Below are 27,769 nucleotides of genomic sequence, written 5' to 3'. Positions count from 1 at the left end.
TCTTAAATCCTTCCATTTGTTTCATTTCTATTATCTCCCTCGGGACTTCATCCCTTAGCTCTTGCATATTTCTCTGCAGCTCCATCAGCATGGTTATGACTTTTATTTTGAATTCTTTTTCAGGAAGATTGGTGATTTCAGTGTCATCAGGCCCTCTCTCTGGTGTTTGAGGCATTTTGGACTGAACAAGGTTCTGCCTTTTCATGGCAATGGAAGTGATTACTGGCAAATGGCGTGCGTGTCAGTGGGAGAACAAAGTCCTTACCTGCTGGTTGCCTTGCCTGTGTCTGCTGCCTGTGCTGGTCAGCCTCACACAGGGAGCAGCCTCTGGGTTAATCCCCTGAGCTACAGTGCACAGGGCGGCCTTTGGGATGGCCTAGGGCACTGCCGGGGTCGCAGGTGAATGGCATGTGTCCTCCCATGAGAACAGCATCCCTTTGTGTTTTCCGGATTGCACCGGTCTCTGCTTCTAATGATAATTTTTAAGATAGCTTAGTCATCACCTGACCTCCCAACTTTGGGAAGGTCTCCCAGCCTGTGCTCCCATAGAACCCTTGGCATATTTCTATCATATTAATGACACTTATACTTCTGCCTATTTCACTACATGTCACATTCATCTATGCAGCTCTTGCAGGGAAGGTGCTGTGTTATTCCAGAATGTTGCATAATGCTTGGCATGTATGCTGTAACCTCAGAAAATAGTAATAGAGTACATCTTGTAACCCCTGGAACATCATCCTGTGATGGAGATGTTGATCCGAGTTGACTTCTTCTAGTGCAAAGTTAACTGTGTGGTTCACTGTTCTTCACTATACCAAAGAACCCAGCTAGATAGACTTTCATGGACTTCTGGCATTATTGGGCTCTTACTGGATTTTTTTTTTTGTCTTTTTTCTTTGAATGCAGATTTGGTTTAATGGAGCAGACCAAAGTTAATAAAAGTCATACAGTTATCTTTTTCCTTCATGGGATCTCACATGGAATTTTTCTGAATCAGTTAAATTACTTGTTCCCCAAAGTAACTAAATTAGTAACCAGTTTATTCATCTATGTGTGTTTAGTATCTGTATCCCCAAAGACAGATTCCTTGTCTGTGTCTTTTTTAATGTTACATTCCCGGACTGTTTTCAACATCATTGGGTGAATGTTCAGATTTTAGAATCAAGATATGAATTGACAAAATTCCAGCAATAGGATGGATGAAATATTCTGGGAAACTTAACCACATAAAAATGACAGATACAATTTCACATATGTGTCTTTGTAATATGTGACTGAGGCCAAAAACAACCATAAATCTCCAAATCAGAAGATAAAGTGGAGCACAGGAAGGTGGCACACTTTGCCCAAAAGGGCATGTGCCAATCCCTAGTGACCTAAAGCCAGATATTTTGCCTTGGTTTTTAGGATTTTTTAATTCATTCAACAAATATGTACTGTGTGCCAAACAGGTGTGAGGTAATGTTCTAGGCAATGGGGATAAAGTATTTATGAGACAGATGAGCTCCCTGACCTCAACTGGAGTGTATATTCCAGCCCTTTTCAGATGCCACATTTTTGTGGGTCTTTATGTTTTGTCCCCAACCTGCTTTAATGTAGCAGTCACTGAATACCAAATTGTTTGCCTGTCCCATTAGAATGCAAAGTCCAGGAAAGCAGGGAAGTCTTGTTTGTCTGTATATTAAGGTATACTTGACATATAAAACTGCACACATTTTAAAGAGCTACAATTTGAATCCATCATCACAATCAAGATAATAAGCATAACCCTCACTCTCAAAAGTTTCTTCATGCTTCTCTTAATGCCCCCTTCCTGCCCTTCCCCTGGCACCTCATTCTCCTGAATGACCGATCTCCTTTTAGTCACTACAGCTTTTATTTTCTAGACATTTATAGAAGCACAATTATATATACATTTTTGTAAATAAAGTCATACTCATTTTTATCTAAGGAGAGCTAGGGATTTCATTAGTCCCAAGCTTCCACTTGAAGTCAAGCGAGATGGGAGTTACAACTAAAGATATCCTCCCAAATCCAGTTCCTGCAAATAAAGCTCATACTTCCAAAGGGTTAAGTAAGAATTCTGCAAGTAATAACCTGCAATTCCATACATGACTAACACTTTGGCAAGCAATAACCATGGTCCTCCAGAATCTAATATTATCTGTGTCTGTGAACAGTTGCCAAATACAAACCCCTGAATCCTGCACACACAGTACAGCTGACCCTTGAACAACACTAGTTTGAACTGCATGGGCCCACTTATACACAGATTTTTTTTCAAGAAATACACTGAAAAATATTTTGGAGATTGGTAACAATTTGGAAAAACACTTTCTTTTCTCTAGCTTACTTTATCATAAGAATACAGTATATAATACATACAACATATAAAATACTTGTCAAAGATTGTTTATGTAATTGGTAAGGCTCCTGGTCAACAGGAGGCTATTATTAAATTTTGGAGAAGTCAAAGGTTTTTGAGGATTTTCAATTCCACAGGTGAATAAAGGTACAACAGAGATGACTAATACAGTTCAAAAGTTAATATTTCAAAAAGAAGAATTATACATCTGAAACTAGTATGTCAAATATACCTTTATAAACCCCAACCCTACCTGTTCAAGGGTCAAGTTTATATGCTACTGCTAATCTGAACATAATCTTTGTGATTAATATCTGAACTCGAGGCAGCCAGTCGGATTAAAACAGATGATCCTATAATATGTTAAGGAACCAAACGTTACTTTTCTCTATCTTTTTCAAGAATCCTTCCCTCAAATCCTCAAGTCTTGATTGGTACCCATGTACATGTCTATAAATAAAGTTTTCCCATGTGTTCAGTTCAGTTAAAGCTTTTCTTTTTTAAATAGGGTGATCAAAATCTTGATCACAGGAGATAGTAAGGATATTTCTTGGCCTTGTCCTTAGCTTGAGGTAAAAGAAAAAAAAAGTGTTCCCTGAGAATTCCTTACAAGTACAGACTCACCCATGTTGCAGACATGAATTCCTTCTGTGGTTGGCTCAAAAATTTCAGGCAAATACAAAAATAAAGCTGACACAGTTTCAGCGATAGTAAATGAAATAGAACGTAAGGGATTAATGGCTAAATAATACCACTTATTAATAAAAGAATCAATTGCCTAGTAAAATATAAAAATTTTGAACTTGTAGATATCTAATAAACTTGAAAGAACTGTAAAATAAAAACTGAAAAACTACACGAAGAAGACTAATTTTACTATCAAAATGGGAGCTTGTTAGTTACTCTGACCAAAACAATCAGTAGGTAAGCAGAATATCTGATAATTCAATTAACTAGTTTGCCCTAATGATTTTGTATAAAAACCTGTGCCCAATAACTAGATAATGGGTATTCTTTTAAATCACAAGTATACATTTACAATAACCAACAATGTTCTGGGCCATAATAATGTCTCTATCAATGTAAAACAATATTACAAAAACAACAATCTCTGATTATAACTGAGGTATGTCAGAAACTAATAAGTTTAAAAAAATTCATATGGAAATCAAAAAACATTTCTAAATAAATGAGTAATAAGAAAAATCATGTTGGGAACTAAAAAAAAGAGCAACTCAGTACTACTACTATATTCACAATGAAAAACAACTACTGTGAATAGAATGTAGGTAATACAAGCTAAAAGAAAACATGAATAACTTTACACCAACAAATTTAAAAAGTTAGGTGACATTCAATATTCCTAGAAAAGAATCAGTAACCAAAACTGACTCTAGAAGAAATAGAAAATTTGAATAGCTCATTAAGTATTAAAGAACTGAATCAGTATTCAGACTTTTACAACACAGAAAACACAGGTCCACAATAGCTTCACAGGCTAGTCTGACCAAACATTTACAAAATGAATAATTACCATTTTACACAAACTTTCAAAGAACTGAAAAGAAGAAATACTCCTCTACTATACATTGTAGTAGTCTCATGTAATAAAAACGAGGTAAGATAACATATAAATGGAAAATTCCAGGCCAATCTCATTCATGAACACAGATGCAAAAAATCCTAAAAGAAATTATACCCGCCACAAGCAAAAAAGATCATGACCAAATTAAGTTTAATCCAAGAATTCAAGGTTGGCTTAACATTACAAAATCTATTAATATATAGTTTACCACATTAAGGGATTCGGGGAGAAAAAAATTATTCATTTTAAATTATTTCAGTGAATGCAAATAATACATTTGATAAAATTCAATGCCAATGCTATTGGTGATAAAAATTCTTAGCAAAATAATAATGAAAAGGAATACTTCCTTAACCTGAAGGTTTATCTACAAAAACTTTAGTACACATATTAAATGGTGAAATCATAAAAGCAATTTCTTAAATATCAAGGGGAAAAACAACAAGAATGTTAGCTATCATTACTTCTATTAAATATAGTGGAGATCTTTACAGATATAATAAAATAAGAAAAAGGGAGATTAGAAAGGGAAAAAGAAAACTACCTTTTTCCAAAATGATTATTATCTACATAGAAAATCCTGAAATAAAAATCTACATAGGATTAGAAGTTGAGATATTATTATTAAAAATAATTTATATATATTTATGGAGCACATACAAAAATACACTGGAAGAAGCTACATGAAATATTTAATGTTTATTTTTAGATGGTTTATGAAATATTTTAACTTTTTATATCAGCATTTTGGTTTCTCCAGTGGCTTGCACTAGACTGTTTAATTTTATAAAAAAATAAGAGAATGTTACCAGATGTAAAGTCAATTTTATACTACACACTAGCAACAAGCAGAAAATGTAATTTAAAAAGTACTTAAGTGCTTGCTTCGGCAGCACATATACTAAAATTGGAACGATACAGAGAAGATTAGCATGGCCCCTGCGCAAGGATGACACGCAAATTCGTGAAGCGTTCCATATTTTTACTATATTAAGCTGAAAAGCTTCTGTACAGCAAAAGACACCATCAATAGAACAAGAAGGATCCCTACAGTATGGGAGAATATATTTGAAAATGACACATCCGATAAAGGCTTGACGTCCAGAATATACAAGGAGCTCTCACGCCTCAACAAACAAAAAACAAATAACCCAATTAAAAAATGGGCAGAGGAACTGAACAGACAGTTCTCCAAAAAAGAAATACAGATGGCCAACAGACACATGAAAAGATGCTCCACATCGCTAATTATCAGAGAAATGCAAATTAAAACTACAATGAGGTATCACCTCACACCAGTAAGGATGGCTGCCATCCAAAAGACAAACAACAACAAATGTTGGCGAGGCTGTGGAGAAAGGGGAACCCTCCTACACTGCTGGTGGGAATGTAAGTTAGTTCAACCATTGTGGAAAGCAGTATGGAGGTACATCAAAATGCTCAAAACAGGCTTACCATTTGACCCAGGAATTCCACTCCTAGGAATTTACCCTAAGAACGCAGCAATCAAGTTTGAGAAAGACAGATGCACCCCTATGTTTATTGCAGCACTATTTACAATAGCCAAGAATTGGAAGCAACCTAAATGTCCATCAATAGATGAATGGATAAAGAAGATGTGGTACATATACACAATGGAATACTACTCAGCTATAAGAAAAGGGCAAATCCAATCATTTGCAGCAACATGGATGGAACTGGAGGGTATTATGCTCAGTGAAACAAGCCAAGCGGAGAAAGAGAAATACCAAATGATTTCACTTATCTGTGGAATATAAGAACAAAGGAAAAACTGAAGGAACAAAACAGCAGCAGAATCACAGAACTCAAGAATGGACTAACAGGTACCAAAGGGAAAGGGACTGGGGAGGATCGGTGGGTAGGGAGGGATAAGGGGGGGAGAAGTAGGGGGGTATTAAGATTAACATGCATGGGGGGGTAGGAGAAAAGGGAGGGCTGTACAACACAGAGAAGGCAAGTAGTGATTCTACAACATTTTGCTATGCTGATGGACAGTGACTGTAAAGGGGTTTATAGGGGAGACCTGGTATAGGGGAGAGCCTAGTAAACATAATATTCGTCATGTAAGTGTAGATTAGTGATAGCAAAAAAAAAAAAAAAGGGCAGTTCCTGTGTGGTAACCTCCAACGAGTTCTACACAAGGGTATAAAGGGCATATAAAAGTGTAGGCAAAGGGTCTGTTTGTGTTTATACAGAGGATCAAAGCCTAATTGGGCTACCCCGAAAATGAACTAAGATACGATATGAAAAAGAACTTCCAACATCTGCACTCTCTGGAAGACTCATGCCAGAAGATGATCATCAAAAAAACCCCAACAAAGATCCACGCACTGCTACAGCTGTAGATGCACTCATCCCACCAGTTCCTGGACTTGCCATGGGAATGAGGAAGGAGATATCTAAGCTGGCCTGTGCATACAGTAAAACAACAAATTTGACTGGATCTATACTGTTGGAACTCAACCAAGAATTTGGAGAAGTGCAAATTGTAGCGCTCCAAAGTCTTACAACTACAGACTTTACTGTTAAAAGAACATATGGCATGTGAACAGTTCCCAGGAATGGGTTGTTTTAATTTGTCTGATTTCTCTCAGACTGTTCAAGTTCAGTTGGACAATATCCACCATATCATAGATAAGTTTTCACAAATGCCTAAGGTGCCTAACTGGTTTTCTTGGTTTCACTGGAAATGGCTGGTAATTACAGATATGCTTTGGTTATGTAACTATACTCCTATTATGTTAATGTGTGTGCGCAATTTAAGTAGTAGCTTAAAACCTATATATGCTGAAGTTACTCTACAAGAAGATTTGTCAAAGAAATAATCAATCTTCCCATGTTTTCTTCCGCCTGCTACTTCTATAGCTTTTCTTCTTCCTTCCTAATTACAACCCTTAAATAGAATTCGTGCCTCATATCAAATTTACCGAGTATCATAATTCTTTACCACTCTCCGCCTGCTACTTCTATAGCTTTTCTTCTTCCTTCCTAATTACAACCCTTAAATAGAATTCGTGCCTCATATCAAATTTACCGAGTATCATAATTCTTCCAAGTGGTAAAGATACCTCAAGACAAATGCTGGGCATAGAAGCCACAGGGCATAAATATGCAAAGAAGTAAAAAGCTAACCTTTTCAAACAATAAGGCTTCCCTCTCACTTACCAACTTCACATTTCCCTGTATGGCCCCGGAAGATGACTGGTTAGCCAGAGACGGGTAAGATTCCTCAAGGGAGGAACAACCTAAGACAGGCACAGTCGCAGGGGGGCCATCAGGTGAGAAATTGGGGATCAACAGAGGTGAGGCTTAGAACCTCACCCCCCCTGTTCTGAGAGAAATCTTCTGCATACGTGGATGTTTTATTGCCCTTGTCTAGCTTGGATTAACACATATTCTACAGGCACACACCTGATCATCTACATTTGCTCTCTTACAACACTAAACTATGTTTTCTACCTTTATCTCGTATCTACCTACCACTTCAGCATTTTATTAAAAATAATAAAGAGAGAAATGTGGTATCCACATATAAATCAAGTATAAAAACCAAATGAGTATTCATATTTGAACTGACTGTTTAGAGTTCATAATGCATGAGCAAAACCGAAAGTTTCTGTGATGACTGCCCTTGTACTGTTCACTATGTAACGTATTCATTATGTAAGAATTTGTTCTACATGTAAGAACTTGTTTGTTATGCCTCAGAAGATTGGAGACTGACGAAAATTAGGCTTGGGGTGGATTAATGATTGTGCATTGAGCATTGACTCCCCTATACAGAATTTTATTGTCGTTAACAACCATTTGATCAATAAATATGAGAGATGCCCTCACAGAAAAAAAAAAAAAAAAAAAAAGAAAAGTACACACTTCCAATGGTAAAATAAATAAGTAACCGGGATGTAATGTATAGCATAAGGAATATAGTCAAGATATTATAACAGCTTGGTAGGGTGATAGCTGGAACCTAGAATTATGTATATAAATATTCTACCACTGTGTTGTACACTTGAAACTAATGTAATGTAATACTGTGCATCAACTACCCTTCAATAAAAAATAATTATTAAAAAAAAAAAAAAAAGTACTTAAAAGCAACAAAATAATGATATCTAGAAAGAATACAAAGATTTACCTTTCTGAAGAAAATTATAAAAATTAAAAGAAATAAAATAATTTAATAAAAACAAAGATATACCATGATAATGGGTAAGATGGATCAATATCATAAAGATGTAACTTATTTATAAATTTATCTATATTGGACACAATTCCAATCAAAATCCCCAAAGAAATTTTTTTGTGGAATTTGACAAGCTAATTCTAAATCTATATGGAAAAGACCACAAATAGATAAGACATTTCTAAAGAAGAAATATGTAAAGGAAACTACTCTGCTAGGAAACAAGATTTATCAGTAAGTTTTAGTAATTTAGATACTACAGCATATGTTGGGATAGACAAATGGAAAAAAGAGAAAGCTCAGAAACAGACTCCCCATGATAACCTAAGCTATGACAGAGGTTGCACTGCAAATCAGCTCATTTTAAAAGAATGGGATAATTAGTTATCTTTATGGAAAAAAATGAAAACTCACTCCTACCTGACACCATATCCTAAAATAAATATTAGATCAACTAATTCTACTGTAATGGAGGTGGGAAAACAGAAATGGATGATTAATTCTGATTGATGGTAAAGAACGCATTCTAAGTAGAGGTGACCTTTGACCTGGTCCTTGGAGAATAAAAAAGAAGAACAATGTGGGAAATGGACTTCTAGGCTGAGAGAACAATAAGATTAAAGTCTCAGAAACTCCCAAGTGTGAGAGGCGTTTTCTGGGAATGGACAGACAAACCAGCCCAGCTGAGCAGGAAGGAGAGAGAAAGACAATGACAGCTGACTGGTGGTTTGTAACATTTTTACATACACACTACACTGTGCTTCATCAGGCTACTGGCCTTTATCCTGGCCAGAGCCAGTATGCTCACAGGAAGGGAATGTCATTAAGTACAGTACCTGTACCCTGACACTCATCAAAAAGCACTCTTATTAATTGCAGCTCAGATATGCAAAAAGAAACCTTTTTTAAAAGCTTAGGAGGTTCAAGTTACCTTTTCTTTTTTTTCTTGGGTGTCTTGGTCCTGGTTGTTAGTCATTTTGTTGGCCTTGTTGTGCACACTAGGAATGACCTACAACCACAGTAAAAAAGGAGAGAAGAAGGAAGAAACCATGTAAATGTCACAACCATTATATTCTTAATGTATTTTTTAAAACAATTAAGATCTTATTTAACCAAGTTGTGACTTCATCTAAAAAGTGAAGACATCAGAAGTATAACTCAAGGCAAACAATACAACCTGGGAAATATGACAAGCTCTATGACCCCAAATCGCGCTGTGTGTGTGTGCGCGCACGTGTGCGTGTGTGTGTGAGTGAAAAGGCAATTAAATTCATGAGCTTGTGTAGATCCAGAAAGTAAAGATGAAGACTAAAAAGAAGGTCATGATACTGATTGTCATCCGAAGTTGTCATTTTGCAAAATACTGTTTTAGGGGTGACCTAAGTTAATTCCTAGAACATGGAATGCATCATTTATTTGATAGATTTACCTTATTTATCATTATACTCCAGTTCAAGTATCTTATCTAGCACACTGCGCACTCTTGACAAATATTTCACTGTTAGCATAAATATGGAATTATAAATCTATTTACAACCCTGGATAAAAGCTCAATGAGAGCTGGAGCTTAGTGTTATTTGCCGCTATAACTCTAGTGCTTAGAAAGAGTCTAACAGCTGTACTCCATTAATGTTACACATAATGAAACAGTTCCATTTCATAGAAATAACTGTAATTCTTAATGGTGCTAGATTACTTTTTGACCCATTTCTTTTGTAAAAGTATCTATGAAACATTTTAGGAAAATATAAAAATTATAGTAAAGTTTTTTAAAGGTATACCAAATAGCTAACATAATAATCTTAGCATAAAATCTGATGACAGATATGAAGATTAGAAGAAAAAAAAGATCTCCTTTCTCAGAAAATTAAAGGAACTCTGTCTAGGGCTAATTTTAAGAATAAAACCAAAAAACTACTTCTGTCTAAATGCAATTTAAGATTAATTGTTCTTCACTTTTAATATAATCTAAAGAAATACACTGATTTTGGAATAAATGAAAAAGTCTCAGAAATATTTAAGTAAAAAACAATAGTAATGCTACAATAACATATATTCAGTGCCTCCTGTGTGAACAGACACTGTGCTAAAGCTTAGTATTTTTCTATTTAATACACATAACAACCTAAGTCAGAATTCAAAAACTGGTGGGTCTACAGGTTTGTGTTTCTTGTCCTGAAGAATCCTAAAATAAAGCAAAATACTTTCCCTCCTGACAAGTCAGAATACCTGCCCACCCTGGACCTGCTATCTCCTGTGGAAAAACCAGCTGAAGCTGAACAGCAGAAGCTTTGGGATGGGAAATAATGCCACTTGCCATTCATAAGGTTTACACTGCTTTTGTGCATAGAAGAGAAATATATTTCTGTACACATAATGTTAGCAAAATTTGGAAGACAAAAGGCTTACTGAGAAAACTACATCTTTAAGAAAAGAGCATATTTCTTGTGAAAATAAAAATGTATTGGTATATGATTAATATGCAAAATTTAACTGTCAAAAAAATTTAGGTGCCATTATAAAACAATGGTATTAGGGAAGTATGATGGGATATGGGAAAAAAGAAAACAATACACGATGAAAATTTAATGAACTGAAGGGATGATCCCAATTTCAAAAGGTTTTTTTTAAAATATGAAAAAAAAAAAAACCACAATGCTGTGAAATGTAGTTATGTTATTAAGTGGAAAAAATTACCTTGGCATTAAATTTTCTATAGAGGAGTGCAGTGTAAATCATGGGTTCTCCTCTGAAATAAGCATTTGCCAAATAAGTCTAAGTGGATACACACACTTCCTTTTAGCAGGCTGAAAATACTGTTGAGAAATTCAGGAGAAACTCAGCTTTGAAAAAGTAATGTAGGTGATACTCCTAAAGCATCTGTTAAAAGCACAAATGTAAAAAAATAAATACAAAATACAAATATAAACACAACTGTTCAATTCATGCTGTTGATGAGAATTTCCATGTGACCAAGGCATGTTTAGACACAGGGCCTTTGATGTGCCCAACATTAGGAAATGACTTGTTTGGGATTTTAAGGAAGGTCTCAAAGTTTAATGTAAACTGGTAAAAAATGACTAAATATTCAGCTATACTTTTCTTCCTGTGATGATCAATAAAATACTATTTGCAACAGTAAGTAAGCTGAAGAAAGCACCATTTTGCAACAGTATGAAACTTGATTCCTCTCATCACCTCATTCAACAGGAATCACTTTGTGCTAAAATATGGAACAAGTCATGGACATAGTAACTAACACCATAACCTGAATATGCTCCCTTGGCTGGAACCACAGAGAGTTCAATGCTCAATGAACCAAATGCACAGTGTGGCAGTCTGTTTGGCTGTGTGGGGGATAAGTGACTTGAGCATGTCATGATGCTTAAGAGATTTTCTTTTTCTGAACAGTTGAAAGAAATCATTGTTTATGTGATCCAAGTGAAAAGTTCCACCTCAGCTCACCAGCAAAAGCTGGATGGAAAGTTTGCCTTATTTGGTTGACTTTAGAATATATTTCAATGTTCTAAATATTTTTCATCAGGGCATTCACAAATGGCCACATAAATTGATAATTTGATTGGCTTATTCATTCTATCTAGCTCCAAACTGTTCCTTTGGAAGTACTATTTGGTAAGGAATAATCTGACCAATTTTCCTACTGAACTAGTTTCAAGAAATAAGTGATAGTCTCAAGTACTTACTCAATATTTTAAGAGTTAAAAAGTGGATTCCAGCAACTCTTTAATTTCAAATTGTATAGAAATGAGAGGACTTTATCCAGTTTACCTCTCTCTCTATGAGTCTTGCTGGGGTAAACATAACACTAGGACTGGAAGGGACAGGACTGCAGTGCAGGGCATTAGAGCAGAGCTGCCCAGTTCAGGGAGGCTGCAGCCCACGTGTTGCAGGCAGGTTCTAATTATGTCCAAGTGTCACATTGCTCCCCCCGCTTTTGGGGCAGCCTGACACTTGTTTGTCCAGTTGCCATGCAAAGACTACTTTTTGTATGCCTTGATGTACAAAAGGTTGAAAAGGCACTTCATTACTGTACTGAACAGCAAATTCTTAAAAATATGCAGTTTTTCTACTATTCAGAAGTGCCTGTTTTGCACAGCTGTTTTCCATTACAAAATAAAGAAAAATAACATTGCTTCCAGTTATAGGGCTTATGGGTGACATTTCTGCTGTGCACTCCAATATAAAGTACACATCCTGCTACTGACATCTGCTTTTCAGAGTTATAATTCCATACCAAAAGAGTAATTTATTACAGAAACACTTTATGATTAAATATTATTATTTTTGGTTTCAGAATCTCTAATAGAATATACATGTTTGTATTTTTACATTTTAATAAACATACAGAATATCTGATAGCACCTCTATAATGTTTTTGCACCTGAACCCCTTTATGTTTAAAGTAATTAATAAACAAAGTAACTGGCTCAGAAAAGTTAAGCAACTTGCCTCCAAGTCAGCATAGCTGGTAAACAGGGAACCAAGGAATGGAAAACAGGTCTGTTGGAATACACAGCCTGTGACGGAAACCAGTGCACACTGGAATGACTCAAATTTGATGAGGAGTTAAAAATCAGAGAAAAAAAAGGTAAAACCAAAGTTAATAATTATATTTTTATGAAGTTGTTTTTGTGCTTTTCCTGGGTAACAGAGTAACAAAGAAAATATGTGGGAAAATACTTCAAGGTAAAAACTTGGTCCACAGATACACAGAGTATTTTTAAACTTTGTGAAAATAGGGAGGACTTACTCTTGGAGTGGATGACAAGCTCTGAACAACAAACACGACAGGGTTTCCTGCATTTGTAATGGCCTCCACTGCTTCTCTGTGAGAGGCATTCTGCAAGTCTACCCCAGACACCTAAAACACAGAAGTAATTTATTTCAATTGGTAAGACAGTAGGTATTGTGGATAGGTTAATTCAAAGTTCATATTTATTACAAAAAAATAATAATAATAAGATTGGCCCATAAAAAGCTTTGCTGTTTTAGGAGAACAAGTTTAAGGAAAATGATGTTCCACATCAAGAAAAGTAAATAAGACAAGTATCTTAATGGCAACAGTCCTGTTTAAATATAATTATCCAAAATAGGTAGCTCAATGAGTAAGAGAATCTTAAGAAGCTTCTAAGCTTGTAATACTACCTCCGCCACTAATATAGTACATAATTCTGAGTTGTGGGGTTCTCTCTGAACTCTTACCTTCTCTCAGGACTGCAGGGCACAACTAAAGACACACTTGAGGGGGTGGTCATGAATTTAAAATGAGACCAGACCATCCTGGCTGGTTATTTTTTTCCACCCAGGCTAGAGATCTGTAATAAGCAGAATTGTATTTAACTAGGATGTTGTTTTCCCAGACAAGTTCAGTGAAAGGAAAGAGAACCAAAGGAGTTGAAATGTATGCAAGGGAATGATTAGGATGATCAGTCACTGCATTTGAACAGAGTGAGGAGGAAAGTAAGCACGCCAGAAGCCAAGGGACAGAGAATTGAGGGCCCTAAGGTAAGAGATGACAGCCTGGCGTGTCAGAGGGGTTCTAAAGCAGGTGAGTCTAAAGAACGGTGCAAGAGGGGAGAGCAGAAAGAGGTGAGGTCAGGGAGGCAGCTGAAGCCACATCATGCAAAGTCGAAAAGGCCATGGGGAGAACACATTATAAAACTGTGTAGAGAGATAAATACACACACACATGTGCATGTATAACTGGTCAAATCTGAACAAGCTATGAATTGTGCCAGTATCAGTATTTTGGTTTTGTTATTGTACTAGAGTCATGTAAGACATTAACATTGGAGGAGGCTGAGGGAAGGGTACATGTGACTTCTTTTGTATATTTGTTTTCAATTTCCTATGAATCTATGGATATTTCAAAATAGTAAGTTAAGGTAAAAAACATGTTTAAAATTTAAATTCAAATACATCAGTAATCAATATAAAAATGAATGTTACTTATTTACTAGATGAAGATCATCAATTTAAGTTAAAAGAAGCAAAATCCAGTTACATATTGCTTACAGAAAATGCAACTAAAACAAGATCACAAATAAGGGTGAAAATGAAGGAATGAGAAAAGCAATGTACCATGCCAGTACTTAGTAACAGAAACCACACCTGCCCCAGAAGGCAGAATAATCCTTTTTAAAAATGTGCATGTGGTCATAATTCTCTAATGGATTCTCACTGCATTCAGAGAGATGCCCTTCCAAGAGTTACAGGATACGGCCTCCCATTACCTCCCGGCCGTTCTCTCCCCCCGCCCCTCTCGTTCCCTCTATCTACACTATCAGTCTTGGACTTCTTGCTGTTCCTTCAACACTAAGCAAGCTCCTACCTCAGAGCTTTCACACTTTAGTTGTCTCTTTCTGGACTCTTCTTCTCTCATATATCCACATGAGACACACTCTCCATTCCTTATTTGGTATTGCACCCAATACCACCTTCCATAACAAATCTATTAATCACAAGTACTGCCTTCACGACCTGTCATTCCTTATCTTTCTCCGGGTTTTTTTTTACTTCACAGCTACTCACTAGAAATTAACATTCTATATATTACTCATTTTTGTATGGTCTGTCTCCCCCACTATCATGTAAACTCCATAAGGGATTTTTTGTTATTTTCTTCACTGCCATATCCCCAGTACATTTGAAATGTTTTTTTTATATTTCACAAACACAAATATAAACTAAAACTTATATATACAGAGCAGTTTTATGCAATTCTTTGATTTCATCCTCACAAAGATGCTATGGGCTTTCAATTCTCATTTCCATTTTATTTGGAAACTGGTGGGTTTAACAATTTGAGCAAGAATAAATAGAAAATAAATAGAATAACTTAGACTTCAATCCATGATGGCAAGGGCCCTTTTCACTCTGTTAGAGTTAAAATACCACAGCTGATATTTAGCATCATAAAGCATGAATCGAGAATAAGCAAATTCTGGGACTGAAGGTATTCAATACAGTGCCTTCCAATAAACCCAATGCAAGGAAATGCATCAGAGTCAGACCTCAGGACATTTTCGGTGCCTAGATGTGCCATTAAAACTCTGATTGGCAAAGCCCACCATGTGTGAACAATCGATTCGCCTTTCCTGCAATGGAATCTTCGACTTCCATGATCAACTCTGGGAGGACAAGCATGGCTGTCCCACTGACACATTTATAAAATTTAGAGCATGTTAAGACAGTGGGAGAAGCATCATGCCCACTGGCTGCCTCATTCCGTTAAACTATGATTGTTTTTTCAGTCAATTGAGTCCTTTGTTTTATCATTTTACATGCTGCCACCCAACTTTAGAATCTCATATAAATATGCCAACAACATGTAAACTAAAGCATCTAAATAAAATACTCCAACTGTACACACACATACCCCAACATAGGAAGGAAGGACTTTTGGCTAAATAATTATTTTACCATCTTACAGTACATTTCAAACAAAAATTTTAACATCATTTAAGAGTTTTATCATCATTTACCTCAAGTATTTTATCTCCAGTTTTAAGAGCGTTTGTTTTTCCTGCTGGACTATCTTCTAAAACTTGTTTGATAAATATACCTTTAAGCTCCTCTCCATTCTTCAGGCGCTTTATAACGGTTTGCCCACCAACAATACTAATACCAAGAGACACACTGGGTTCTCTAAAAATCTCAACACTGCAAAAAGAGGAAAGCAAACTCACTCATGAACAAGTTAATTTAATTTGTTAGGCTATTACTATAAGTATTCAATTTGTACCACATTCTTTTGACTTATATTTATATAAATATATTTCTTAAATATATATATTTTTAAATGTTATAGAAATTGTACCTAGTTTCAAAATTATAAGATATTATTAATAATTTGTGGCATATGTGAAAGTTTAAATTTGGAAAAAAGATTTCTAAAACAATAAATACCACTGTTAATATTCAGAGGTTAAGCCAGGCGTTAATGTTCCCATCTCCTACCACAATATATCTTCTGTGATTAGTCCTTTTCTTCTCTGCCAATAACATTAGCAAAGAATGGATTAAGGAATTAACAAATGGGTGGAAAATCAAGAAAATCACATATATCACTTCAGCAAAAAGCATAGACTTTCAGAATAAAATTAATTTGCTCTGAGAGGCTCACTGCCCAAGCTGATTTTTCCAGTAGCAGATTTAACCTGTGGTTCTTTAAGTGGAGGATAGTTTTAACTGCTCCTAAGGCTGGAAGATTTTCTTTTCTTCCTAACATCATTTTTTAAAAGAAAGTTAAGTATGGAATAAAACTTGCCCCTCAAATGCTACAAATTTTGCTCAAACTGCAGAGACATGACCAGTAATTAACTTAAATTAAAAAAACAAGCTCAGGAGGGGCGGAAGATGGTGGCATGAGTAGAGCAGCGGAAATCTCCTCCCAAAACCACATATATCTATGAAAATATAACAAAGACAACCCTTCCTAGAATAAAGACCAGAGGACACAGGACAATATCCAGACCACATCCGCACCTGAGAGAACCCAGCGCCTCGCGAAGGGGGTAAGATACAAGCCCCGGCCCGGCGGGAGCCGAGCGCCCCTCCCCCCAGCTCCCGGCGGGAGAAGAGCAGGCAGAGCGGGAGGGAGACGGAGCCCAGGGCTGCCGAACACCCAGCCCCAGCCATCCGGGCCAGAGTGCAGACACAGTACGTGCCCAGGGGGCCGTGGATGCTAGGGAAACAGGGCAGCAAGAACAGTGAGCGGGCACCGGAGGCCGGGTGCCGGAGGACATAAGAAAAGCACGCGACCATGTTTTTTTTTTGCTGTTTTGTTCTGGCGAGCGCTTTTTGGAAGTCTTAAAGGGATAGGGCCCCCAATACTAGGGAAACAGGGCAGCAAGACCGGTGAGCAGATGCCTGAGGCTGGCGCCGGAGAATAAAGAAAAACGAGCGGCCACGTTTTTTCTTTTTTTCATTAAAAAAAAATTTTTTTTTTTTAAATTTACATTTTTTTGTGTGTGTGGTCATTGTTTTGTTTTGGCAGGTGCTTTTTGGAAGTCTTAAAGGGGCAGGGTGGGACACTTAATCCAGAGGTAGGGAATCCGGGGATCTCTGGGCACCCTAACCCCTGGGCTGCCTGGAGCAGGGAGGCCCCTTACGGAGATAAATAGCCTCCCAGCAGCTCCTGCTCCAACGCAACTCCACCATCTTGGAGTAGCTGCCCGAGCCAGGCCACGCCCACAGCAACAGCGGAGATAAACTCCATAGCAGCCGGACAGGAAGCAGAAACCCTGTCTGCTCGCAGCTGCCCAGCACAACCCACTAGAGGTCGCTGTTCTCCCAGGAGAGGAGGGCCACAAACCAACAAGAAGGGAAGTTCTTCCAGCCGTCACTCGTCCCAGCTCTGCAAACTATTCCTATCACCATGAAAAAGCAAAGCTACAGGAAGACAAAGATCACAGACACAACACCAGAGAAGGAGACAGACCTAACCAGTGTTCCTGACAAAGAATTCAAAATAAGAATCATAAACATGCTGACAGAGATGCAGGGAAATACGCAACAGAAATGGGATGAAGTCCGGAGGGAGATCACAGATGCCAGAAAGGAGATCGCAGAAATGAAACAAACTCTGGAAGGGTTTATAAGTAGAATGGATAGGATGCAAGAGGCCATTGATGGAATTGAAACCAGAGAACAGGAACGCATAGAAGCTGACATAGAGAGAGATAAAAGGATCTCTAGGAATGAAACAATGTTAAGAGAACTGTGTGACCAATCCAAAAGGAACAGTATCCGTCTTATAGGGGTTCAAGAAGAAGAAGAGAGAGGAAAAGAGATGGAAAGTATGTTAGAAGAAATAATTGCTGAAAACTTCCCCAAACTGGGGGAGGAAATTATCGAACAGACCACGGAACTACACAGAACCCCCAACAGAAAGGATCCAAGGAGGACAACACCAAGACACATAATAATTAAAATGGCAAAGTTCAAGGACAAAGAAAGAGTTTTAAAGGCAGCTAGAGAGAAAAAGGTCACCTATAAAGGAAAACCCATCAGGCTAACATCAGACTTCTCAACAGAAACCCTACAGGCCAGAAGAGAATGGCATGATATATTTAATACAATGAAACAGAAGGGCCTTGAACCAAGGATACTGTATATAGCACGACTATCATTCAAATACGACGGTGGGATTAAACAATTCCAAGACAAACAAAAGCTGAGGGAATTTGCTTCCCACAAACCACCTCTACAGAACATCTTACAGGGACTGCTCTAGATGGGAGCACTCCTAGACAGACCGCAGCACAAAACACCCAACATATGAAGAATCGAGGAGGAGGAATAAGAAGGGAGAGAAGAAAAGAATCTCCAGACAGTGTATATAACAGATCAATAAGCGAGCTAAGTTAGGCAGTAAGATACTAAAGAGGCTAACCTTGAACCTTTGGTAACCACGAATTTAAAGCCTGCAATGGCAATAAGTACATATCTTTCAATAGTCACCCTAAATGTTAATGGGTTGAATGCGCCAATCAAAAGACATAAGAGTAATAGAATGGATAAAAAAGCAAGATCCATCTATATGCTGCTTACAAGAAACTCACCTCAGACCCAAACACATGTACAGACTAAAAGTCAAGGGATGGAAAACCATATTTCAAGCAAAAAACAGCGAGAAGAAAGCAGGGGTTGCAGTACTAATATCAGACAAACTAGACTTCAAAACAAAGAAAGTAACAAGAGATAAAGAAGGACACTACATAATGATAAAGGGCTCAGTCAAACAAGAGGATATAACCATTCTAAATATATATGCACCCAACACAGGAGCATCAGCATATGTGAAACAAATACTAACAAAACTGAAGGGGGAAATAGACTGCAATGCATTCATTCTAGGAGACTTCAACACACCACTCACCCCAAAGGATAGATACACCGGGCAGAAAATAAGTAAGGACACGGAAGCACTGAACAACATAGTAGAGCAGTTGGACCTAATAGACATCTATAGAACTCTACATCCAAAAGCAGCGGGATATACATTCTTCTCAAGTGCACATGGAACATTCTCCAGAATAGACCACATACTAGGCCACAAAAAGAGCCTCAGAAAATTCCAAAAGATTGAAATCCTACCAACCAACTTTTCAGACCACAAAGGCATAAAACTAGAAATAAACTGTACAAAAAAAGCAAAGAGGCTCACAAACACATGGAGGCTTAATAACACGCTCCTAAATAATCAATGGATCAATGACCAAATCAAAATGGAGATCCAGCAATATATGGAAACAAATGACAACAACCCTAGGCCCCAACTTCTGTGGAACGCAGCAAAAGCCGTCTTAAGAGGAAAGTATATAGCAATCCAAGCATATTTAAAAAAGGGAGAACAATCTCAAATGAATGATCTGATGTCACAATTATCGAAATTGGAAAAAGAAGAACAAATGAGGCCTGAGGTCAGCAGAAGGAGGGACATAATAAAGATCAGAGAAGAAATAAATAAAATTGAGAAGAATAAAACAATAGCAAAAATCAATGAAACCAAGAGCTGGTTCTTCGAGAAAATAAACAAAATAGATAAGCCTCTAGCCAGACTAATTAAGAAGAAAAGAGAGTCAACACAAATCAACAGTATGAGAAACGAGAAAGGAAAAATCACGACGGACCCCACAGAAATACAAAGAATTAGTAGAGAATACTATGAAAACCTATATGCTAACAAGCTGGGAAACCTAGGAGAAGTGGACAACTTCCTAGAAAAATTCAACATTCCACCACTGACCCAGAAAGAAACAGAAAATCTAAACAGACCAATTACCAGCAACGAAATTGAACCGGTAATCAAAAAACTACCAAACAACAAAACCCCCGGGCCAGATGGATTTACCTCGGAATTTTATCAGACATACAGGGAAGACATAATACCCATTCTCCTTAGAGTTTTCCAAAAAATAGAGGAGGAGGGGATACTCCCAAACTCATTCTATGAAGCTAACATCACCCTAATATCAAAACCAGGCAAAGACCCCACCAAAAAAGAAAACTACAGACCAATATCCCTGAAGAACATAGATGCAAAAATACTCAACAAAATATTAGCAAACCGAATTCAAAAATACATCAAGAGGATCATACACCATGACCAAGTGTGATTCATACCAGGGATGCAAGGATTGTACAATATTCGAAAGTCCATCAACATCATCCACCACATCAACAAAAAGAAAGACAAAAACCACATGATCATCTCCATAGATGCTGAAAAAGCATTTGACAAAGTTCAACATCCATTCATGATAAAAACTCTCAGCAAAATGGGAATAGAGGGCAAGTACCTCAACATAATAAAGGCCATCTGTGATAAACCTAGAGCCAACATTATATTGAACAGCGAGAAGCTGAAAGCATTTTCTCTGAGATCGGGAACTAGACAGGGATGCCCACTCTCTCCACTGTTTTTTAACATAGTACTGGAGGTCCTAGCCACGGCAATCAGACAAAACAAAGAAATACAAGGAATCCAGATTGGTAAAGAAGAAGTTAAACTGTCACTATTTGCAGATGATATGATACTGTACATAAAAAACCCTAAAGACTCCACCCCAAAACTACTAGAACTGATATCGGAATACAGCAAAGTTGCAGGATACAAAATCAACACACAGAAATCTGTGGCTTTCCTATACACTAACGATGAACCAACAGAAAGAGAAATCAGGAAAACAACTCCATTCACAATTGCATCAAAAAAAATAAAATACCTAGGAATAAACCTAACCAAGGAAGTGAAAGACTTATACTCTGAAAACTACAAGTCACTCTTAAGAGAAATTAAAGGGGACACTAACAGATGGAAACGCATCCCATGCTCGTGGCTAGGAAGAATTAATATCGTCAAAATGGCCATCCTGCCCAAAGCAATATTCAGATTGGATGCAATCCCTATGAAACTACCAGCAACATTCTTCAATGAACTGGAACAAATAATTCAAAAATTCATATGGAAACACCAAAGACCCCGAATAGCCAAAGCAATCCTGAGAAAAAAGAATAAAGTAGGGGGGATCTCACTCCCCAACTTCAAGCTCTACTATAAAGCCATAGTAATCAAGACAATTTGGTATTGGCACAAGAGCAGAGTCACAGACCAATGGAACAGACTAGAGAATCCAGACATTAACCCAGACATATATGGTCAATTAATATTTGATAAAGGAGCCATGGACATACAATGGCGAAATGACAGTCTCTTCAACAGATGGTGCTGGCAAAACTGGACAGCTACACGTAGGAGAATGAAACTGGACCATTGTCTAACCCCATATACAAAAGTAAACTCAAAATGGATCAAAGACCTGAATGTAAGTCATGAAACCATTAAACTCTTGGAAGAAAACATAGGCAAAAACCTCTTAGACATAAACATGAGTGACCTCTTCTTGAACATATCTCCCCGGGCAAGGAAAACAACAGCAAAAATGAATAAGTGGGACTATATTAAGCTGAAAAGCTTCTGTACAGCAAAAGACACCATCAATAGAACGAAAAGGAACCCTACAGTATGGGAGAATATATTTGAAAATGACACATCCGATAAAGGCTTGACGTCCAGAATATATAAAGAGCTCACACGCCTCAACAAACAAAAAACAAATAACCCAATTAAAAAATGGGCAGAGGAACTGAACAGACAGTTCTCCAAAAAAGAAATACAGATGGCCAACAGACACATGAAAAGATGCTCCACACTGCTAATTATCAGAGAAATGCAAATTAAAACTACAATGAGGTATCACCTCACACCAGTAAGGATGGGTGCCATCCAAAAGACAAACAACAACAAATGTTGGCGAGGCTGTGGAGAAAGGGGAACCCTCCTACACTGCTGGTGGGAATGTAAGTTAGTTCAACCATTGTGGAAAGCAGTATGGAGGTACATCAAAATGCTCAAAACAGACATACCATTTGACCCAGGAATTGCACTCCTAGGAATTTACGCTAAGAATGCAGCAATCAAGTATGAGAAAGATCAGTGCACCCCTATGTTTATCGCAGCACTATTTACAATAGCCAAGAATTGGAAGCAACCTAAATGTCCATCAATAGATGAATGGATAAAGAAGATGTGGTACATATACACAATGGAATACTACTCAGCCACAAGAAAAGGGCAAATCCAACCATTTGCAGCAACATGGATGGAGCTGGAGGGTATTATGCTCAGTGAAACAAGCCAAGCGGAGAAAGAGAAATACCAAATGATTTCACTCATCTGTGGAATATAAGAACAAAGGAAAAACTGAAGGAACAAAACAGCAGCAGAATCACAGAACTCAAGAATGGACTAACAGGTACCAAAGGGAAAGAGACTGTGGAGGATGGGTGGGTAGGGAGGGATAAGGTGGGGGGAGAAGTAGGGGGGTATTAAGATTAGCATGCATGGGGGTGTAGGAGAAAAGGGAGGGCTGTACAACACAGAGAAGGCAAGTAGGGATTCTACAACATTTTGCTATGCTGATGGACAGTGACTGTAAAGGGGTTTATAGGGGGTACCTGGTATAGGGGACAGCCTAGTAAACATAATATTCGTCATGTAAGTGTAGATTAGTGATACCAAAAAAAAAAAAGGGCAGTTCCTGTGTGGTAACCTCCAATGAGTTCTACACAAGAGTATGAAGGGCATATAAAAGTGTAGGCAAAGGGTCTGTTTGTGTTTATACAGAGGATCAAAGCCTAATTGGGCTACCCCTAAAATGAACTAAGATACTATATGAAAGAGAACTTCCAACATCAGCACTCTCTGGAAGACTCATGCCAGAAGATGATCATCAAAAACCCCAACAAAGATCCACGCACTGCTACAGCTGTAGATGCACTCATCCCACCAGTTCCTGGACTTGCCATGGGAATGAGGACGGAGATATCTAAGCTGGCCTGTGCATACAGTAAAACAACAAATTTGACTGGATCTATACTGTTGGAACTCAACCAAGAATTAGGAGAAGTGCAAATTGTAGCGCTCCAAAATCTTACAACTACAGATTATTTACTGTTAAAAGAACATAAGGGATGTGAACATTCCCCAGGAATGGGTTGTTTTAATTTGTCTGATTTCTCTCAGACTGTTCAAGTTCAGTTGGACAATATCCACCATATCATAGATAAGTTTTCACAAATGCCTAAGGTGCCTAACTGGTTTTCTTGGTTTCTCTGGAGATGGCTGGTAATTGCAGGTATGCTTTGGTTATGTAACTATACTCCTATTATGTTAATGTGTGTGCGCAATTTAAGTAGTAGCTTAAAACCTATACATGCTGAAGTTACTCTACAAGAAGATATGTCAAAGAAATAATCAATCTTCCCATGTTTTCTGCCGCCTGCTACCTCTATAGCTTTTCTTCTTCCTTCCTAATTACAACCCTTAAATAGAATTCGTGCTTCATATCGAATTTACCGAGTATCATAATGCCTCCAAGTGGTAAAGATACCTCAAGACAAATGCTGTGCATAGAAGCCACAGGGCATAAATCTGCAAAGAAGTAAAAAGCTAACCTTTTCAAACAATATGGCTACTCTCTCACTTACCAACTTTACATTACTCTGTATGGCCCCGGAAGATGACTGGTTAGCCAGAGACGGGTAAGATTCCTCAAGGGAGGAACAACCTAAGACAGGCACAGTCGCAGGGGGGCCATCAGGTGAGAAATTGGGGATCAACAGAGGTGAGGCTTAGAACCTCACCCACCCTGTTTTGAGAGAAATCTTCTGCATACGTGGATGTTTTATTGCCCTTGTCTAGCTTGGATTAACACATAGTCTACAGGCACACACCTGATCATCTACATTTGCTCTCTTACAACACTAAACTATGTTTTCTACCTTTATCTTGTATCTACCTACCACTTCAGCATTTTATTAAAAATAATAATAATAAAGAGAGAAATGTGGTATCCACATATAAATCAAGTATAAAAATCAAATGAGCATTCATATTTGAACTGACTGTTTATAGTTCATAATGCATGAGCAAAACCGAAGGTTTCTGTGATGGCTGCCCTTGTACTGTTCACCATGTAAGAACTTATTCACTATGTAAGAATTTGTTCTCCATGTAAGAACTTGTTTGTTATGCCTCAGAAGATTGGAGACTGATGAAAATTAGGCTTGGGGTGGATTAATGATTGTGCATTGAGCATTGACTCCCCTATACAGAATTTTAGTGTTGTTAACAACCATTTGATCAATAAATATGAGAGATGCCCTCACCAAAAAAAAAAAAAAAAAAAAGTATACACTTCCAGTGGTAAAATAATAAGTAACCGGGATGTAATGAATATAGTCAAGATATTGTAACAGCTTGGTATGGTGATAGCTGGTACCTAGAATTGTCATGTATATAAATGTTGAATCACTATGTTGTACACCTGAAACTAATGTAATGTAATACCGTGTGTCAACTACCCTTCATTAAAAAAATAATTATCTACAAAAAAAAAGAATGACACAAAGGAGAAATGTCCATTTGAGGAAAAATAAAGTAATGAAAACTAAAAAAAAAAAACAACAAAAAAAAACTAGCTCAGAAAACAGCTGCTATAAGTTTTTAAGACAAAACTTAGAAGTGCAAGAAAAAACAATCTGGGTGGGCATGGTGGAATTAATAAAGCATGGAGAATAAGAGCAGCTACAGAACAACATTTCTATTCTTAATAGAGTGCAGCCCTGGTTGACCACTTACAAATGAAAGTATCCAAGGGAAGATGGGCCCAACACATTCTGTTGGCTCAAATAAGACACAAACTTGGACTAACACAAGGGGGAGGGTACAGATAAACCGATATATGACAGAAGTCCCAACTACTGTTGTTCTTAAGAAAAGATCTCCTGTATCTAGCAGCCTTACCTGTCCTACCTAGTGGTACAGTGATAAAATGTAACTAGCTTCATCAGTTAGCTGCCATAGATAAGATATTTGTAAGTTGCTCTCTCTAAAAGAGTATGATAAAGATTTTCTTAATATATAATAGGTTATAGTCATTTTCCCTAGCTAAAAATCTCTAGGTAAGACAAAATGGAACTAAAAATTAGGGCAGCCTACATGTGAATTATGGCGATTTCCCAAACAGTAGAGAGGGACTGAAAGATACTATTAAGCTAAAGAAAAAAGCAACTAATTGGTTGTGTTCTATTGAAAAAGCCAATAATATTGTCAACGTACATTCTTGGTGGACCCCAGTGGCTGAAGTTTGGAGTTTCTTCTCCTTCACCTTCTTCTCTCTCAGGTAACTGACTGAGGAGGGTGAAAGGAAGAATATACACAATTTGTAAGACACACTCTTGTTATTACAGATTCCTGGAAAGTTTGAAATTGCACTATCTATATATAGTTAAACAGTTCTTAATTGTTAAGCTTTTAAAATATTTACAACAATAACTAACCACACAAAGCAAAAATAAATTGTTTTTCATCAACACAACTAATATCCACTCAGCACCAGAAAAATCATAGGATTATTATAAACACTTTTATTGGTGACACTCTAGATGTTATTTTCTAAATATCTGTATTTGTATAATTTCACATTTGTTTCTCTATCAATATATATATTATAAAATAAATTCCTTAAGACTTAGTATTTATTGAGCAGCTAAGAGAACAATCTAGTATAAACCAACATAAACAACTGCAAAGGCTAAACCCTCAGTAGACATGATCCCTCTTACTAGACCTCTCTGTCAGTCTAACCCTAAATATTCCTTTCATTTTTGTATCCCATGAATATTTTGTGTAGTTGTAATACAGCACTTTTGAGGTTACAGGAGATTTACTTATGTTATCTAATTTGATCTTCCCACCTCGACACCATACTTTCACCCATTAAATTATGTTCCTATGGAACTGCTTAACTGGATAATACAAAATGCTGAATTACACAGTAGTAAGTTGTAAAAGTAATACACTCTAGTAGGGTAGAGATATTATCATATAGTATCTGGAAAAGGACTCAGGAGTCTTAAGCTCCAGTCTAAACTATACCACAAAATAGGTGTGTGACACTGGACCACCAAACAAAACAATAATGTCTGATACTGTAAATTGTATTGTTCTATACAAAAATGTAGCTGCTACCTCTTCCATTTCATTTTCACAAAAACTCTGTAAGTAAGCACAAGTCACAGTATGATACTTCCCACATGAGAAATGAGGCTCAGAGAAAGCTCACACACCCTACACCTCTTCACAGTATCCAGATCTCTGTTTCAGCACTAAGTTTGCATGTTCCATTTTTCTCTGACTGTCCAACAAGTTCTGTAAAAACGTAGTAAAAACTGTTTTCTGCTCTACAGACTTTCTAGGATATAATGGTTTAAGCCTGACTGAAAAGGAGAAAGCAGAAAGGATCTAGACAATCCAAAAACCAGTTAAGAAATTGGAATTGTTAGGGATCATTAACATCTCACCCTCTACCAGATGGCTTTCTCACCTTAGCCAGTCTATTTTTTATGATTAAAAAGCATCATGGTATTTAGGGAAAAACAGCTTGGCAGATACTTGCTGGCTACTTACCTAATGTCCTCTCTCCCCTTTTCCTTACCAACAGAAACCCTCTTTTATTCTAGGTGGCACCATGTCCAGTTTTAAAAAATTTATATTTTCTGGACTTCCTATCAGCTAATGGTAACTGGGTGCCATAGTTCTGATCAGTGACATGGAAGCAAAAGTCCCTGGATGAGATTTCCTGGAAAACTCATTAACTGCAGGGAGAATCAGCAGGCAGGAGCCTTTTGCTCATAATATCCCCCTTCTCCTTGCCTATAAGGCAGAGATGATATTGGTAGTGAAGCATCCATTTTAAAATCTTGAAAAAAACTGATGAGGACTAAAGCAGTACATTAAGGAAAGCAGAGCAGAAAAGAAGGTTTTAAGACCCTGACAGATCACCTTCTTCAGGAAATTTTACATGAAAAAAATTAAGCCCCTGTTTTGGTTGAGCCAACACACTAAGTGGAAAGTTGCTGTTTATACTAACTGAGTGCAATTCCTAATCATATGCCCATGGTTCCACCTATTTAGGTGAAGCCTTCACTTTATCATATCATATTATTCTTACTTGCTCATGTGCTTAAATGTTCATTGGATAATTATAATCATAGAATAAACTTTCACATTTTGATTATCATTTAATAGTAACCAGGATTAAATGTGATGACTGGAATTTAACTGAGGCTCAAGCAATATGCATTTCCTTTACAATTTTTTCACTTGACTTTATATATTAATTTTTCCCACATATTATCATCTTCATCATTTTTTATTGAACAGCATTTTAACAGTCCATGGCATTGATATAACTTAATTTATCTGCTATTCCAGATATGATGCATTTAGATTATATCCTGTTTTTTTAGAGTATGGGCATTACTACAAGCAATATCTTCATGGTTTGCCATATTTTAGAATTGCCCTTTAAATAAATATGAAGTAGATTAAAAACTAAAAACTAAACCAACACCAAAATCTTCTTCCTTTCCATTTTCTACTTTCTTATAGCTCAAATCATGCTAATAACATGATAATAACAAACAAATATTTGGTCTTTGTCTCTGGTACCCTACA

General features: G+C 37.0%; 1 protein-coding gene and 1 non-coding gene across 9 annotated transcripts in view; one reads left to right on the top strand and one right to left on the bottom strand.

Annotated features, from left to right (window-relative positions):
- Positions 1-27,769, bottom strand: part of PATJ (PATJ crumbs cell polarity complex component) — a 392,045-nt gene that overhangs the window by 209,826 nt on the left and 154,450 nt on the right. For all 8 annotated transcript variants that reach the window (XM_057500268.1, XM_036911254.2, XM_057500269.1 and 5 more), the window contains exons 23-26: positions 25,370-25,441; positions 15,666-15,843; positions 12,932-13,042; positions 9,092-9,169 (exon numbers count right to left, since the gene is read on the bottom strand). In XM_057500268.1, the coding sequence (XP_057356251.1) occupies positions 9,092-9,169; positions 12,932-13,042; positions 15,666-15,843; positions 25,370-25,441 (439 nt within the window). The remainder of the gene's footprint in view (positions 1-9,091; positions 9,170-12,931; positions 13,043-15,665; positions 15,844-25,369; positions 25,442-27,769) is intronic.
- On the top strand, positions 4,831-4,937 carry LOC130683719 (U6 spliceosomal RNA). The gene has a single exon (XR_008997595.1). It is a non-coding gene; the product is annotated as a U6 spliceosomal RNA (small nuclear RNA).

This window comes from Manis pentadactyla, chromosome 4 (assembly GCF_030020395.1).
Source record: "Manis pentadactyla isolate mManPen7 chromosome 4, mManPen7.hap1, whole genome shotgun sequence".
Classification (NCBI taxonomy): domain Eukaryota; kingdom Metazoa; phylum Chordata; class Mammalia; order Pholidota; family Manidae; genus Manis; species Manis pentadactyla.
The sequence above is the reverse complement of the archived record's forward strand: the minus strand, read 5'-3'. Positions and strand labels throughout refer to the sequence as shown.